This window comes from Hippopotamus amphibius, chromosome 2 (genome assembly GCF_030028045.1).
Source record: "Hippopotamus amphibius kiboko isolate mHipAmp2 chromosome 2, mHipAmp2.hap2, whole genome shotgun sequence".
Classification (NCBI taxonomy): Eukaryota; Metazoa; Chordata; class Mammalia; order Artiodactyla; family Hippopotamidae; genus Hippopotamus; species Hippopotamus amphibius.
In genome coordinates, this window is record NC_080187.1 from 216360948 (window position 1) to 216378105 (window position 17158).

The 17158-nt window shown below is 44.5% G+C and overlaps 1 protein-coding gene across 13 annotated transcripts in view; it reads left to right on the forward strand.

Moving 5' to 3' along the window:
- PEAK1 (pseudopodium enriched atypical kinase 1) overlaps positions 1 to 16086 on the forward strand; it is a 272370-nt gene extending 256284 nt beyond the window's left edge. For all 13 annotated transcript variants that reach the window (XM_057723460.1, XM_057723457.1, XM_057723463.1 and 10 more), the window contains one exon: positions 9155 to 16086. In XM_057723460.1, coding sequence (XP_057579443.1) covers positions 9155 to 10315 — 1161 coding nt within the window. In that variant the 3' untranslated portion in view covers positions 10316 to 16086. The remainder of the gene's footprint in view (positions 1 to 9154) is intronic.
- Positions 16087 to 17158: the final 1072 nt, after the last annotated feature.

Below are 17158 nucleotides of genomic sequence, written 5' to 3' on the forward strand. Positions count from 1 at the left end.
GGGGACTCGAGGGGGGGGAGTCAAGGAAGGGAGGGAATACGGGGATATGTGTATAAAAACAGATGATTGAACTTGGTGTACCCCCCAAAAAATAATAAATTAAAAAAAAAAAAAAGAAGAAGAAGTAACAGGTGTTGAAAGAGTTGAGGCAGGTAGTCGACCGTGTCTGGTGAGTGGCTGGATGTCGGATGAGGCGCTGTGCTAAGAGTTCACATGAGGAGAACAACGCCAGGAGGGTGGTGATGCTGTTAGCTGAAACATGAATCAGAAGAGCCAGAAAGAGGAGCTCTCTGTGGAGCATGCCCATGGGACAGCCAAGTCAAGAGAAAGCCTATAGCCAGATAAAAATGTGAGTTTGATACTCAGAAGAGAGGTCAAGTTTACCTGCTCCTCTCATAAACTTGATTTAGTTCAAACTGTGGGAATGTATGAGATTGTAGTGGTAGAGTCTGCAAATTGGGAAAAGGCCCACACAACTAGGTGACCTAAAGCAGGAAAATTAGGAAAGGATGTAGCAAAGGACAAGGACCCACAGATTAGAGTCCAGGATTGCAGAAGGCTTGAGCAGAATGAGGAGGAGGCAGAAGTTGAATCTCTGGTAAACCTCAGGGGAAAAAAAAAAAAATCTTGGTAATAGTGGAAGTGGATATCAAGTGCACTGAGTTAGTGGGAATAGGGAACGGGGAGGCTGAGGAGGCAGTGAGCACAGAGTATTTTTAAGTCTGTTGGTGAAGGAAAGGCCAAATTGATTCCCAGACAGTATTTAACCTTGAACTCCTGTTTCTCTGACATTCATGTCGCCTTTCATCGCCTGGTCGCCATTTGGTGAGTCACTATGCAGTAGATTGGACCTTCTGTCTCTGTGGCTGCATGTTGGCTGGCCTCCAGCCCTTAACTTCCCTGCTGTAAATAAAATCCACCTTGCCTTTGCCACCTTTCAGAGAATCTGGGAGGCCACTGACCAGATACATAATCTTCAAAGTACACTCATCAACTTTAGAAGGGCAGGCCTTCGTCATTCTACACAGGAAGAAACTGAGAACAGAGAGGAACAAGTACTTTTGCATATCGTCATCAGCTTTATGGCAGGCTACCTCCTTATCCTACGTGGAACTTGTCCTGTTATATCATGCCTGAGTCAGTAGATTAGCGCTGCTGTGCCTCAGTGTTATCCCTGAGTGGACAAATGACAGCCTTTTGCCTAGAAGCAGGGTGGACAGTTGGTAAAATTATGGCTCAGTGTCAGTGGGACATTCTCTTTTCACTGTTGTCATGAGATCATTTTATAACAAATGCTGCTATGTGAGACCACTGGAGAAATTGATGAAATTACTTTGAGGAAGGTGATGAAAATCTTTTATAAGCAAAAAGTATAAATTTTGGACTTGTTTAAAAGTAGCCCTGGTTTTTGTTCTCAGGAATAGAGCTCACAAAGCTCAATGAAGATGTACACTTCCCTATTACAGCAGTGGAGCAGCTTCTTTTCTTCCAGCTATGCCAAGAATCTTGTTAAAAGCTTGTAATAAAGTAGAGGTGAACTGTGGAGACCAGCATCTTTTATTGCATTTTGACTCTGGAGTCTCCATTGATCTCATTTGGGTGGATGCTGAGAAAGCAAGACACTAAATGAAAAAGCATTAATAGGAATAACTATGATTGGTAGGAATTTACAACTAGTTCAGACTATAGGATCAGGCAATTAATTACTGGCTTAGTCACAAGGAAAAAACCATAGAGAGGAAACCACTTTCATTTTCATAATTCAACACAAATATGCCCAGCGTTGGAACTTCACAGAAAGTGATTGATCAGCGGCCAGCTCTACAGACCCATAGCCATCCTAGGTCAGTGTCCACTTTATTTCAGAGGTGAATGCATACAGAAGTGCCTTAAAGTCTCAACTGGAAATTGGTTTAGAAAAGAGAGGTTTAGGGTACTCAGGGAAACGTAGTATCAAAACAAATTGTCTAGTGAGAAAAGAGAGCCCTAGCTTTAATTAATGAAGTGAGAGGACATAGATGGGAATTATAAATTGGGATTCAGATTAATTGAGTTCCTAATCTGGGCCCTCAGGAGGTTGTTGAACTGTTCTGTGCCTCAGCTTCTCTAGTGTGATCATCCTGGGTGTCATTCCTTCAGCCTAAATTACTGGCTCAGGAACACAGGTGATATTCTTTTGATCCACATGCTGAGTGGGAGCATAAAAAGATTTTTGATGAGTACAAATCACAAAGAAAATAGTAAAATCTTATACAGTTGCCTTCTTGAATTTCTCTTCTAGACTCCAAAATGTTTTATGGGCATGTGAACATTTTTGCAGCAATTCAAGCTGTTAAATACCTGGCCTACCTAACAGGTCTCATAGCAGGTTCCTACAGCATCAAGCTCTGAATACTTGGGGCCCAGACAGCATTTATATATTAAAAACTTAATCCATTTTGAATATATTTGTAACAGCATTGAGTGTGTATGGGTCTTAGCTCTGTAGCAGCAAGTAAAGCAGTACTCCTCCTGGGCAAATCAAGGAATTGAGGTCAATCAGTGATCAGCCTGTATTCTTAGAGTGAGGTTGTACCAAATAATGGATATCAATTTAGAATTTGCCAATTTTCGTTCTATGCTCTTTCCTGTATGCAGTTGTGCTTTGGGGTAATATAACAAAATAGCACAGATGGTATAGTGTGTATATGATCTTTAATGTTTCTCATTTTTGTCCCTCTACCATTCATTCCCTACTACATCTATCTCACATAAGGTTCACTGAGGCACTGTAAAGTACATAGTTCGAGCTAGAAATGAGAATCCCTGCTGATAAAGTGGAAGTCGGCTGAAGGCATACTAGGCTGACTGGGCCCATAATAGAAAAATAAAAGCTAATGTACAGTATTTTTGAAGAGTCCTGTATTTTTTAATTCTTGCTTTCTTTGGGGAAAAGAGAAAATTGAATGGCATGATGAAGAACAGTGTCGTTTTATGTGGTTTTGTGCAATACAAAACCCCTGAGCCTCCAAGACAGCCTGGACTCAGCAGACAGCCCTCATTGTTCAGATTTTACTCGTTTGTGTAGTCAGGTCATGAGTGTTTATTACCCAGATTTGTCAGCCATTGCCCCCTCCCCATCACCTTGCCAACTTCCATCTGTTTCATAAACGCTATTCATATATTCTAGCTGTTCCGAGTAAATAAGCCTTATGGCTATACCAGGTCAGATGTCACCTTTCTCAGTCTTTGTGCAGACATACTGAGCATGCACTAGGTGCCTTGCTCTGTGCTGGACCCTAAAGATACAAATGTCTGCTTTTAAGACAGACAAAAAAAATGTGGTAGCTGTAATAGTAGAGACATGTACATGCGGTGCATGTGAAACACAGAAAGGAGGTTTAGGGTATATAGCACTTTCTCTCTTTGACACACATGACACATGGCGATGACTTTGAAGAAAAGAAGTAGGATTCCCGCAGGCAGATGAGGGGAAAAGAGGAACCTCAGTCAGAGAGAACACCTGGAGGGTGGAAGTAGGGTGCTGGCTGCAGGTAGTTCAGTGTGGCAAAAGTAGAAGAGAGGTGAGCAGTAAGACTAGAAAGAGGCCAGGCCAGGACTGTATCCTATGAAGATTATGGGGAACCACTAGGAAGTTTATCCGATTTTGTTTTTTGAAAGGCGGCTCTGGTGGCCACGTAGAAGGTGTATTTGAGAGGAATCACATGAGAGGCAGGGAGACCAGTTGGAAATCTTTTATAGTAGACCAGCAAATGACAATGGTAGCCATAGAGATGGAGAAAAGAGGGTAATTTGAAAGTTATATGGGAACAAAATCAATAGAAGTTGGTAACTGACTAGATCCAGGGAATGAAGATGGAGGGGAAATCCAGAGTGAACTTGGTATCTCATCTAGATGTTGGGACAGATAACAGAGCCATTCACCAAGAGAGTGTGTACTGGAAGAACAGGGAATTTGGTGGGGAGAAGTTCAGGTTTGGTTATGTTGATTTTAAGGCATCTATAGGATGGGACACACCTGGAGAGAAATCAAGTAGGCCTTTGTATAGATAAGTCTGAAGCTCAGAGACAAGTTTGGATTGCAAATGTAGATATGGAAGTCAGCAGTATATCAAGATGATTGAAGCCATGAGCTTACGGAAGGGAGTATGTCAATAAGAAAAGAGGATAGAGAGCAGACCCCTCAAACACCAGCATTTCAGGGAGCCTTTGGGAGAAAGGGTCAAGTAAGTAAGAGCAGATAATACCACTCCCCATTCAACAACTGATGTATTCCATAGCCATTCTGTTTTGCCAAATGTCCACCTTTTCCCCCCACCTCTCTGCTTTGTTGCCTTAAACTGAATATCTGTTCCACTCCCCAATACTGAAAGGGCAGCAAGATGTACAGCCTCTTTACAAGTCCCAGGCATCATGGGTATTCTGGAAGGGTCAGTAGCATTAGACACGTAATGCTGCCTTCTCCTTCCCAGCTGCTTTTAATGAGGCTTCACAGCCAGAGCCCCCCCACCCCCAGTCTACTTTTCAAAGTTAGCTATCTAGGTTGAGATTATTATAACAAACACAAATGCTTTATAATGGCAAATTTGCCTCAAAGATATGCAGAGTAGTTGCCATGAGCAACACAGAAAATGAGCTCCTGCACTGAAATGAATGTTTGAAATTAAACTTCTCATGTCATGTGTGAGGATCCATTGTCAGCTCTGTTTCCCCACTAAGATCAGGCTCGTGTTAAGTGTGGTATGCTTTGACCTGGGTCTAAGAAGGTATCAGGAGAGGTTAATTTGGCTCTGACTCTGGAAGCATTTTTTTCCCATTTTCCAACAGATTATTTATCTGTGGTTAAGGAGTTCCCCCCCCCGCCCACTGTATTTGGGGGTTCTGGCCAGATTGCTTCAGGAGGCCGTGTTCTCCAGATAGGAAGTACCTGAGGAGCTGTCAGGCACTTGTTTGAATGCTCAATTGAAAGGAATCAATATTTCTCCTCCCCCTTCTCTGTTCTCTCTCGTCTTTAGTAACTTGGACAAGCACTCAATTTCCCTCAAGCCTCTGTTTTTGTGACAGTGTGTTGTCCACATTGGTGGCTGTCCCTTTTGATGTTCTTCTGGCTTCCTCTGGAGAAGTAGCTCCGGAAGCTGTGCCTTGTGAGTGGGCAGGCGGGCGAGGGTCACTGCGCCCAGGATGGGCATCCCTTCCTGCTTGTACTCCTCACACGAAGCGTTCCCTTGTCATGAGTTAGGCATTGCCACCTTCACAGAACCAAGAACTTGTCCACAAAGGGGACCTATGGCATATTCTACAAGATTCAAGCTTCACCAGCCTGGTTTCGTTCTCTTGCTGCATTTTCCATGCAAACGACTCCTGGCTTGATGTTGCAGCTCCCTCTAGTGTCACTGTGGCTCACGCTCTCTTAGGGCTGTTCGTCCCATTCAGAAAATGTACACGGTACAGTCTGCAAAAATTGGCAGCATTTTAAATAGGCTTTCCCATACACAGTCAAAACAAATATGAGATGATTTTTCTCCCGTTACGAAAGGGAATCTTAGATGAAGATATGGGACCATTCCAGCTCCAGTTTTGTTCCTGTTATAAAATTTTGTGGCGCCTGGGAGTCGTATGGAAATCATTCTTCTTGGGGAGTGGAATCTTCCAGTTCAGGCCAGCTACCCTTTGTAAGGAAGGAATGTGAATTCCTTTCAGTAAAGGTAAATGAAAACGGGAGGCCAAGAAATTGCTTTGATCTCTGGCCGAGAAGATACTGGGTAAGGGAAGAAGGAGAAGACGACACCCAGCAGGAAGAACCCTGTCCATTTGTTCTGAAAAGAGTGTTGTTTTCTGAAATGGCTTTTGGGCCAGAAATGTATCATCTGAAGTCAGGTCATTTTGAGGGTTTTTTTTTTTTTTAACGAAAGGAATCAAGTTATTAATATTTGAAAAATGGCTACTATGTGGTGCATAGAATAATATAATACTCCTACCTAAATTAACATCATCACAGGCTCCATAGTGAAGATTTATGAGATACTCATCATATGAGAAATCCTATTATGGAAATCTCCATAGGTCTGTATTTTGGTTGTAACTGTTCTCATGGTTATGAGCCAATTAAAAGTCCTCGTGTTTTGTTTTCCTCTTTCGTGCTCCAGTCTTCTCCCTTTTTCCTTTGCCCTTACAACTGTAGTGACCCATTATTCTCCAGCCTGTCTACATATTGTAAGATGAAGAGATAAGGAAGTGCCAGCTCCTCAGCTTGGCTACCTAGGCAGACCATTTTCCTTCAGATCATCCAAAATGACCGAACAATTTATCATTTCTTCTTCGTAAATCACTTTGAACCTTTATCTCAAGTTGATCTGTGAAGCTAGACATAAACTCTTGTTGTAGTACCCATGTTCTTATCTACTGACAAAGCTCTAGGATATCTTATTAAAATGTGTGCGTGTATAGATACAATTAGAATAGAAATCACAATTAGAATATCTTCTCTGCTTCTAATGCCAAACCACAAGGTGGCAAGTTTTTTTCAGTACAACTTGGCATAGTGAAAACTACAGTTTGGCCCAACAGTTCTCTCTCTCTTTGCCTTAGGTTGGGCCGTCTTAGATCAGAACGTACGACTTGCTGATCTTGACTTGTTTTTCAGGGCTGACCCGGCATGGAGGTGTGAAACAGTCCCTCTTTAGCTGCCCTCTATGAAACCTGTGGTCAAAGAGCCTCACTGCTGGGGCAAGTGGCTCTCAGACTTAAAAAATGCATTTTTCTATCTTTCTCTCTTTGTTTGGAAAAATATGAGGATTCTCTAATGCATCATTTTAACATTTACAAGTTGTTCATTGTTTTAGTCATTATGAATGTTACATTTGTACAGCTTTGTAATTTACAGATATGCTCTACATACTTGATTTCATTTGATTCTCACAATTGCTCTGTGAGGTAGGGTTCAGTATTCTTTATATTGTCTCCTTTATTAGAAAAACTGGGACCCAGAGAAATTAAGAGAAATACCCAAGTTTACACAGCTAGTAGCAGGGCTAAATGCTAGGCTTCTCAAGACCTTGGTGAGTGTCCATTTCTATAGGATGACAGCTAGCGTTTAACTACACAGTCTCATTCAGCTGAACTCAGTGGTATTTGATTGACTTTTCAAAGGCTGAGGAATTGGGACCTTTGAACTTTCATTCCAACAGGCAGTGTGATATTGAGCAAATTATTAAAATTGGAAACGGGGTTAATGGTGCCATGTCCTGGATCTAACTCCCATACAACTAAATGATGACTACTGTAAGATTTTTAAATACCTAGTGACATATAAATATGAAATATTACCAACAGTACAGTATAGAAAGAATTCATGTTGTGACTGATGAGCATGTAGGAATATATATTATACTGCCTGTGCTGAGACTTTGAGAGCTTTTCCAAGATAATACTTTCTGAAAGATATATGTTGAACTTGAACTCAGCCTAGAGATATCTTTGTTCTAAGACCAGAAGTTTGCTTAAGCAAAGAAATACTTACTGTGCCCTCAAAACTTATTAGGTAGGTGGAAGAAGACTTGAAGAAATTTGTTTTCAGACCTCTCTCTCTCCGTGTGCGTGTGTGCGTGTGTGTGTGTGTGACATTGATCACTCATATCAATTCTTTAACAGTAATAAATACGTATAAATACAGTAAATGAGAGGGGGATGCTCCTCTCCCTTGAGACTCCTTTGCCCCTTTTTTTCCTTAATATCTATTTGAATGGAAATCAGAGCATGCTGCTTCTCCAAACTGAGGCTCCATCAGTATCCTCCTAAGAAGATGTACATTTTTCTTTTTAAATAGAGATGACAAGAAAAACTTTTTAAAATTTGCATTTCTGTGTTAACTGCAATAAACTGGAAAATGTAAACACTGCAGAGCACCTGTTGCTGGGAGACTTTGATGTCTTTGAGATGCAGCAGTGAGCTCCTGCTGGGGAGGAAGAGTGGCAAGTGTGTTCCTAGTTCCCAGGATCGTGGAGGAGCTGTCCGGTGCAGGCTATTATGGTCTATGAACTGGTGTTGGAGACTCAGCCTTCTGTTGTCAGCTTCTCAAATCATATCATGAGGGTAACCCATTTAGGGGTGATTTTATTTACTTTTTGCTTTTCTCACCCTTTAAGATTAGAAATACAGTAGTTGTGGGCTTCCTAGGTGGCGCAGTGGTTAAGAATCTGCCTGCCAATGCAGAGGTCATGGGTTTGATCCTAGCTCCAGGAAGATCCCACATGCCGCGGAGCAACTAAGCCCGTGTGCCAAAAAAAAAAAAAAAAAAGAAAAGAAATACAGTAGTTGTTTTAGTATGTAGAACTCTTGGCTAATGTTTTTGATCAAAAAACTCTTCCTTGATCTGTAACCATTTAATAGTGTTCTTTTTGAGAGGCCTGATTGCTTGAATATTAGGCCTTCAATGAGGCCTGTTAAGAGAAGGTGTAAACCTCAGACTCCTGCCATTGAAATATTGGTTTTGCTCTGACTAGCTGAGACCAACGATTCTCTCAAACTTTCATCTCTGCCCTGCCAGTGAACCATGAGTGCCTGAGTTGTGACCATCACGATGACATCAGTTGAAAAGTTAGGAAAACCCACAGTTTACCTGGCCGATTGTATGTCACTCTCCTGACCAGTGATATAATAAGGTATTCGGGCCTACTTTATGAGCCATTTATTGAGCTGCTGTGTAGGTCTAGGCTGTAAACCTCCACAGAAAACAGGTGGAAAATGACTTTTGTTGTTCCGTTTTCTAGATGAGGGGCAAAGTACAGTGGAAAGAGAAAGCTTTGGCGTTAGACTTAGGTTTGCAAACTGGTGGCCCTGGATTTGTGTTTTTTGTGTTTTTGTTGTTGTTGTTTTTATTCTTAGGTCCTCAGCCTACTTGGAAGAGTTAGTGTGAGGACTAGAGATAACACATGTGAGGCATTAAGCACGCAGACACTGCTGCTGTCACTCCGCAAAGGATCACCAAGACCCTTTCTGAAGACACAACTCTAAAGCTGTGTCTTCACCGCAACACTGTTGCTTTTGCCACTCCAGACTCCCACCAGTCACCTTCCAATTAACCCTTCTTTACACATCATAAGCCTCATTATGAAAGTGTGCATTTTAAATTGTGTTCTTTGCGTTCTTCTTTCAGATCTGTAAGAGCAAAGCTAAAGAATCGCAGCAATATTATCACAGCTTGGCTGTCCGGCAGAGTCTGGCTGTCCATTTTAACATCCAGCAGGACTGTGGTCACTTTCTCGCTGAAGTTCCTAAACGTCTGCTTCCCTGGGAGGATCCTGATGCCCCTGAGGAGGAAGAGGAGGAAACGGAAGCGACAGAAGAGGTGAAAGGAGAAACCGATGGGAAAAGCCCAGAGCCCAGCTCTGAAGCAGAGTCATCCCACAAAGAAAGCCAGGCAGCCGTTAGCAGGAAGCAGAGGAGCCACGTTGTGGTCATCACCAGAGAGGTCCCCTGTCTCACCGTGGCTGACTTTGTGCAAGACTCGCTGGCGCAGCATGGGAAGAGCCCTGACGTGTATGAGAGGCAAGTATGTCTGCTGCTCTTACAGCTGTGCTCCGGCCTGGAGCATCTCAAACCCTACCACGTCACTCACTGCGACCTGCGTTTGGAGAACCTGCTGCTTGTCCACTACCAGCCCGGGGGACCCGCCCAGGGCCTCGGGCCTGCGGAGCCCAGCCCTGCCTCTTCTTGTCCCACGAGGCTCATAGTAAGCAACTTCTCTCAAGCCAAGCAGAAGAGCCATCTGGTGGACCCCGAGATCCTCCGGGACCAGTCCCGCCTCGCCCCAGAGATCATCACAGCCACCCAGTATAAAAAGTGTGATGAGTTCCAGACAGGCATCCTCATTTACGAGATGCTGCACCTGCCCAACCCCTTCGATGAGAACCCAGAGCTGAAGGAGAAGGAATACACTCGAGCAGACCTGCCTCGCATCCCACTCCGCTCCCCCTATTCCCGGGGCCTGCAGCAGCTGGCCAGCTGCCTCCTGAATCCCAACCCTTCTGAGCGGATCCTTATTTCAGACGCCAGAGGCATCCTCCAGTGTCTGCTCTGGGGCCCCCGGGAAGATCTCTTCCAGACTCTCACCGCCTCCCCAAGCCCAGTGCAGAGGAACACCCTGCTCCAAAACTGGCTGGACATCAAGCGGACACTGCTCATGATCAAGTTTGCTGAGAAGTCCCTGGACAGGGAGGGCGGCATCAGCCTTGAGGACTGGCTTTGTGCTCAATATTTGGCTTTTGCTACTCCAGACTCCCTCAGCTGTGTCGTGAAAATCCTGCAGCCCCGTTAATATGTCCCGGTTGCTCCTTTTACGTCATCGTAACCTTCTTCGAGTCGCTCACATACTTCCCCTTCCTGGTACTCACACAGAATTCACGGAAAGAGGAGAGGCAAGCCTTCCATCCCCATCCATGAATAGATGAGTCCACTCAGAAAAGTTATCCTCAGCTCCAAAACAGTGAGACGTGAGTCCCTCTTAACTTCACAGGAAGTCAGCCACACAAACGCGCAGCTGCCTTCTGTGGGAACACCTTCTGCCCTAACTGTCCTCCAAACGCAAGGAAAATGAAGACACATCCTTGAAGGGACAGCTTCTCTGGTTTGAACTCAGTGAGCTGGGTTCCTCTATAATTCTGAATTTCACCTGTCTTTTTAACGCCATGTATTTATTCTCACTAGCAATAGACGGATTTAACCAGTCCTTACCATCATCCACTAAGGTCTCACAACAGACTTTCTTCCTTTAAAGGATCAATAACTGACTCTCTTACCAGGCAGAACTGCCATCCTTAGCATCAGCCTAGTTTGGGTTCTGGGAACTGTATCCTTTGTTCCAGCAGATAGTAGAAGGACAAGGAGAGATCCCATCCTTTCGGTCATGAACCCATTTTCATTTCTATTATCGATAAGTGTGTGCACTGCATGGAGGACGGCCCTAACAGTCTCCCCTCTGCTGCCACTGCCTGATTCTCCTTCACCTCTACTCTGTCCTTACTTGCCAATGAAATTTGGGTTTATCAGCCACTTGTGGCCCATGACAGAGCTGACCCAGCGTGGTGTCACCAATGCCTCAGCAGGGTGGAGTGCAGTTCAGATCTTATGAATAGCTGGCAGGACACAAGGAGATGATTTTCCTGCATGTGCAATTCTCTAGGGACCATCAGGGGAACAGAGTTTAAAGTACCGTTCTTTGATTATTGTCAGAGCTGTCAGCACTGGCAGCCAGGGCTGCCGGTGCCCAGATCACCGTTTTCCCCTGGAGCAGTAATTGGCCAGCTTCCTTCTATCAGTAGCCAGTGTTAACTAGCCTACCCAATGCTGTAGATAACAGCCCTGCATGAAGCGGCTGTCAGTTGAGCTGTAATATCTCCTCAGAGAGCGTGGCGTGGGTGGCTGTTAGGATGGCCAGGAGGCAGGGGAAGGGGAGAAGGCCACTGATGAGACTGCTGACCTCCTCCTCAGAATGCCAACCTGTTCCAGAGAGACGGCCGCCCCGTTGCAGGGGCACATTGCTCCTTGTGACTCTCTGAAATGGCTCTGGAGGACAGCTCACAGGGAATTTGGATGGCTGAGGTGGGTGGCTGAGAGCTGTTCGCTGCAAGTGGGGTCTGTGCTCCTCTCCTATGGATATATGTGCAATTTTTGTATGTATTTTTTTTTAGCTGTATATACAATGTCTATGTTGCAACTTCACCTGAAGCAATATTTCCAGCAACCCTCCCCTTCTTCCCTTGGCACATATTTGCCTGAGATGAGTGGTCCTTCCACCCGGGGGGGGTGTGTGTGTGTGTGTGTGTGTTATTCAAAACTGTGAGTATCTGTTCTGTTTACTTCAACCTTGAAATCCCAAGAGTCACTCAGACAGTGTGAGTGTGTACACGTGTGTGCCCATGTGTGCGCACACGCACGCTGGAAGTAGAGGCCAGGCCTCTGGGGGAGCAACCTGTGGCAGGGTTGATAGGCACGTCCTCTGCACTGGTGGGTGAGAGCCCTGCGCCCCTCATCTACCAGTGCAGTTTATGAAGGCCAAGCCTGATTGTGCAGTATTACGTAGGAGCACGTTAGTGGCCTTTTGTAATTTCTAAACTTTTAACATTATTAACAACCTTTCATGGGATTCACATATATCAAAGAGGATCAAGAAAGGAGAAGAATGTATTTTATTGTGCTCTTCTTTGTTTCTTTTTCTTTTTTTAAGAGAATGGGACATGTGAGGCTCCACATGGAGGATGCCCCTGTCCTCCTGGCCAGCAGTACAGGACGTCCAGGGAAGGGAGCTGGTTGGCCCACAAAGAGTCTTGTCTCCTCTGGCCAGAGTGCAAGTCTCTGCCCCAAGGAATGGCCACAAGGTGGGCGTGCCGCTGCAGACCAGCAGTCTACACTCTCTCGGTGTCCTGTGACGTGGCCACACCTTGCCTACCAGGCTGGTGTTTGGTCCACCTTAGCATAGCCCACGTGCACATAACTCCCTGCCCCATTATACACTGAAGTGGCAGCACGCAGACCACTGACCCTGTCAGCCACCACTTTCCCTTAGCAGCACCCCCTCCATGGTTTGCATATTGAGACGCTTTCTCAAATGTCACTCTCATGGTGCCTTGCCCGTGTAAATTTGAATGTTGACTATTTAATGAGGGTTCATATTTAATGAAGAATGTTTCCTGGTCCCTCTATTTGTTCTATAGGTATCCTGCCCCCTCCTTTTTTTCTGTTTCTGTTCTGACTTGGATCCAGTCTTCTTCATTTTAATTCTATAGTATTATAATCACGGACACCCTCCACTACCATTATCTTATAGCACTGGCAAACCGAGCACCTCTTCACATCAGATGTGTTTAGTACTGTTTTCATATTCAGATGTGTTAAGGGCAAAAAATGAATGCCAACTAGGCAGAGAAGGGACGCAGGCTTCCCCAAGACAGGTGACTAGATTAACAGTTCTCTGAGTGAGGGCCAAGGAATGTAAGGTGGGGAGGGAGGAAGGTGTTACAGGTTAGAGCAGAATAGGCAGAATAACCCTATTTCTAGGCAAGAAGTATTACATCAGATTGTCCTCCAAATATTTTTCCAAATGATGAAATTCAGTCTATCTCATATTATCACAAATATTTTACATTTCCATTTTAATTGTAGTAGGAACTTTGGATTCATTCATCAACTGGAAAGAAATCCTGCCCTCAGACAAAGACAGACATACATACGTATTTTTATATATATATATATATATTTTTATATATATATATATATATATATATATGAGTTTTGGATTGTGACTAGTATAGCACTTTGTTTTCTCAAGTAACATCAAGTTATTGTCTTCAATACTGATTGGATTTTTTTCTGTTCTGTTGAAGTCTATACTATAGATTCTTCCATTTATATTGAGAATTTGAACAATTAAGCCGCTATTGGAACTTTTCCTTAAGCCACATGAGCAAGAATAATCTCTCGTACATATTTGGGTACTAGAGAAACGGACAATGGCTGGAATAGCCAAGACCAAGACTGAATGTACAGCAGAGTGCCTTGTTAGCGTGATGACCTCGTCTGGGAAGGAAGGGAATTAGACGTTCCGCAGGAAGGACAGGGGCTGTGAGAGGGCTCCCTTGCTGCCTGAGTAGAGCCCCTTTGGTGCACTAGTGTGATGTCCAGAAACTAATTTGTCAACAATAACAGGATGGGGAAAAGAGCAATTGCAACCTGTGGAATCAACAGCAAAAGAATCGTGAAGGACGTCCACCAACCCCTAGGCTGAGTCAGAATTGGAAGCCAGGAATATGGCAGTGGGTTTCAAGCTTCGCCCTCAGAAGATAAACTGGGTGACAGATACAGGGGGGCACAAGCACCCACACTCCCTGACCTACTGATGTTGAGGAGCTAAAGTAAAACCTGTTTATTAAGGTTTTAAGACTCTGAGTAACTTTTCATTATCAGTGGGGGCCAGTTGTGCTTCCAAATTCGGAATAAGGTTGTGAACTTAGAAAACTCTAAGCCAAGAGATCTGAACCTCTAGAAATAGTAATGATATTTCTGCGAGTTAAACTACCTAAAATTGTATTTTAAAGTTTCTAGCATTGTAAAATTTCCATGAAAGGTCTTTGGGACCTGCTAAACAGTAGGGCATAGAAGGATCGCACTCAGCGTCCCAGATTTGACTGAAGAATACTTTGGTGCTGGGAAGTGACCTGACTTGGTTTTGCTGATAACCTGCAACTAGGATTTTCCCCTAGACGTTAGCAGCAGTGATCTGAAAAAGTACAAGCTAGTTCCAGAAACTGGGATGGACTTAGGATACGGCACTATATTCCAAATGGTTCTAGGTGTATAAATAAAGCATGGACATACTTGGGGGGCGGGGAGGAACTTGACTCCCTGGGCTAACTCTGACATGTTTTTTATTCCCCTCACTAGTTGATAAGCATTAAAAATTCTGGTTCAGCCTAATGAGTGAACAGGATGGCTGCCCACGAAACTGGGTTATTAGCTTTACCTCACTGAAGCTCACATTCTCAAAGGCCCAAAGCGCTGTGCCGAGACGAATCCAAGTGCAGCTCTTGCTGAAGTGTGCACTGCAGCCTAGCTGTCCATGCCGACGGCAGCACTGAAAGTGGGGATTCCATGGACCAAAAATGATACCATAAGGGAAGCCATAAGAGGTGCCATGCAAGATCCTAGGCAGAGATTATACCAAAGAAATCAAGCCTTTTTGTCCTGTGCTTCTTAGGTGATGAGGTTGAGTTATGACAGATGCCATGGGAGGAGAATTCACATACATTCCACGTCCAGGTATTCAGCTGATAAAATAACCCATCCTCAAAAAAGCACTTATTTTTTTAAAACAAGTCCATTTTGTGTATTAGGGAAAAAAATGATGGTGATGGTGAAAACCTCGGGCAGATTATAAAGTTCCCCAGCATTTAAGGAGAAGGAACTGTTTCCTCTCCCGTTGACATGGTTGTGACAATTGCTCGAACTTCAGCCTGGGAACATCATATCTGTGTAATAGTGAGAGCCAAGGAATTTTTTTAAAGAGATGTGGTAGTTTCCATAGGTTTGTTTAAAGAACTCTTGGGAAATTTCTTAACAAATTGTAATATTTTTTATAAACCTTCCTACTGAGGTGTTTATCACACTCCTCATCACCACCATTTAATATTTATAAGTGCCCAGAATGTACAAGGTGCTATACAGCCGTTAAACACCTCCCCCTGCCACACATCTGTTTGAAATTAGAGTAGGTTTTTGCGTCAGCCACTGCTAGAAGCTTTCCCCACCTGGGTGGGCTGCAGGGGCTTGTGTCCAGACATCCCATCACACGTTTCCCACTCCAGAGAGCCTCCGCGTTTATTCCAGCTTTTTACTTTTACCCATCCATTTGCCTCCGTGTTTTTGGGGGTTTTTTTTTTAATCGAGAAAGTTTCAGGGAATCAAGAGAGGTCGGACATTTTTTAACCTAGCAGAAGTACAGAGTCATATATTTTGCTACAAATATTATATTATGGAAAATCCACTTTGCCCGTGTAGTGCGTGGGAGGTACGTGTGTGTCTACACTCATGATAACTTGAATGTTGAACCAGCCCTATGGCTTCAGGGTAGCGTTTTTGAGAGAGAAACCACACTGCTTCAGGAAACTTGCTCCAAATGCTACTTGGTTATCCCTTCCCTTAGCAGTTTTGAAGAGTGTTATGTGTGAACACACTGGGGTGGTATTTTTCTGTTGACGATATGCCGGGCATTTTGGCGTGAGATGAGGGCAGAAGCAAGATGTCCTTCTCAGTGATTCGAATCATGGCAGTCCTCATTCCACTCTCTCTTTCATTCCCCATGGCTCTGCCCATGCTCTCTTTTTGAAAATCTTGTTTCTTTTGCACTTTCCTGGAGCTTCACCTCTCTACTTACAGATTTTAGAGTTGTATAAATCTACCAATGAAAGGTCCCCTCTGTCACCAGGTGGCGCCGCCCTTTGGTTTGCTGTGGTACTTTGCTGTGTTCTCTGTGGCATCATGTTAGTGTAAATAAATTCATTTTCATATACACTAAAAACCAGACAAGTGCTTGTCCTTTCGGCAGCTCCCCCGTGCTGACATGCTGTGGGGGAGGGGCAGTTTGGTTGCAGACATGGTTACACCTTAACTCCCGCGATGCATGCCCTCTTGAAAGTTCCTGCCTGCTGACCTGGACTGTATTTTCAATTCATTCCCTCCCTAACCTGAGAAGACTAGGCTGAAGGGAAAGTGAAGGCCTTCAGCTTTCCTGCAGAGCTCAGAGGGTTGCAGGTTTGCTGTGTGAGATCGCCCCCTGGTGACCAGTCACCATATAGAGTTCCAGGGTTTGTCCTGTTAACGTGTTTGAGAGGTTTGGTTAGCTGGCCTGTGGCTGAGCCTCTCAGTGGCCATCTCAGAGCTCTGCAGACAATACGAGCAAGGCAGGGTCTTGTACAGCATCATCTGCTACAGGATCCATGTCTTTCGCCTGTTCCTAAAGGTACATGGTCACACACAGTGTCCTCACAAAGGCAGACAAGCTAATGTGCAGACACTTCAGCAGCATAGAGAGGAGGCCACCTGCTTCAGGCAGGACGAGTCAGCAGTGGGCAGTGACGGTGACAGCTGCCACGTTATTGGAGTAGAACGGATGAAAGTGCAAACATGTAGACTCTAAATTTAGACCAGATTTTAGAGCTCTAAACCCTTTACAGTGAACACTGTCTCCAGCCCAATGTTTCTGCTTCTCCCCACCAGCAAGCACTCTGGAATTTTCAGACATGGTATTTAAGGGCTATTCCAGAAAACTGATTGGCAGACTCACGTTTTATGTTGCTGAGGAGGCAAAACCCGTGTTAATGTGGGCCTCAGAGCTCTCTCTGTTGCCTGGGCCTGGGAGGAAGAGTCAGCAACAAAGCTGAGAGACAACCCCCAGGGACGTGGGCTCTGCTTGCTGGAGAGAAGCCGGGGAACTAGCCTTCCCCACTGTGAGCACAGCACACTGGCTTTTGGGAGAAGAGAACCAAAGAAAGAGACAAACAGCTGGAGCTGAGAGGTCTCAGCGTCACAGAGATGGAGCACACTAGGCTTGGGTCGCTGTCTAATGCTCTGCTGGTGCGTGGCCAACCGGGGCCCCTGAAAAGATACA